The sequence below is a fragment of the Alligator sinensis genome, unplaced genomic scaffold (assembly GCF_000455745.1).
Source record: "Alligator sinensis unplaced genomic scaffold, ASM45574v1 scaffold1035_1, whole genome shotgun sequence".
Classification (NCBI taxonomy): Eukaryota; Metazoa; Chordata; order Crocodylia; family Alligatoridae; genus Alligator; species Alligator sinensis.
The window spans coordinates 1,048,014-1,048,900 of NW_005842555.1; the positions used below are offsets into that span (position 1 = coordinate 1,048,014).

Sequence of the window (887 nt, forward strand, 5' to 3'; positions counted from 1 at the left end):
AGCGAAGCCTTCCCTAGAGAGTATAGCAAAAGTGACTGACCTGAGAAGAAGCAGAAAAAGGCCAGAGCTGGGAGCACAAAGACACCTGCTGTCTTCATGGCGAGGACAACGGCTGAGCCTGGGCTGACTTCTCAGTGCATTGCTCAGGAAAAACCCACGGAGCAGCTCCCGTCAGGTCGGGTATATGTAGGCGACCGGGCTCTCCGCCTCCCCGATGACGTAACCTTCTCCAGAGCCCTCATTAGCCACGAAAACCAGTCGGTTGACTGTGGCTCCCAATTCTAATGATTCCAGCCATGTAATTACTTTCCACAGGGATGGGACACATTTGAGACACACCCCGGGTCTTGTCGTGGAAGAAGTTGATAAATAGATCCTCCCCAACCCCCATGCAGCCGAAGGAGCTTGCCCCATGGTGCGCAGAATAAAGTTGCCTAACCTGCACTTTCATTTCTAGCCAGGACTTTTACAGTCTTTCCTCCGATGCCTGATGAAGGGTGTTTGTGTCCGAAAGCTTGCAATTAAAGAATTTGTTTTTGCAAAAATCTAGTTGGTCTAACAAAAGATATCACCTCTACTATGAGCCCTGATTGCTTTTTCCTCTAGATCCATATGGCTACTACCTGGATACTTAACCTGGAGTGTCATTCCTGGCTTTCTCTGCTTGCACAGGATAGCTAAAAGGGACTAGGTTTTAACAAACTGGTGCCAGTAAAGCCCATGGCAGTTACGTGTTGCTCAGCATCCCACAAATCAGGAGCCCAAGTATGGATTTGAGTGTTTCATTAGCTCCCAGGGGTGTTGGTTGTAGCCGTGTTGGTCTAAGGACATAGGCAGATGAGGCTCTTTGGGTAAATCTGATATCTTTTATTAAACCAACTCAAATA

At 48.0% G+C, this 887-nt stretch overlaps 1 protein-coding gene across 1 annotated transcript in view; it reads right to left on the minus strand.

Annotated features, from left to right (window-relative positions):
* LOC102388130 (serine protease inhibitor Kazal-type 5) overlaps nucleotides 1-143 on the minus strand; it is a 22,219-nt gene extending 22,076 nt beyond the window's left edge. The window contains exon 1 of the mRNA XM_006032202.1: nucleotides 41-143. Coding sequence (XP_006032264.1) covers nucleotides 41-98 — 58 coding nt within the window. The 5' untranslated portion in view covers nucleotides 99-143. The remainder of the gene's footprint in view (nucleotides 1-40) is intronic.
* Nucleotides 144-887: the final 744 nt, after the last annotated feature.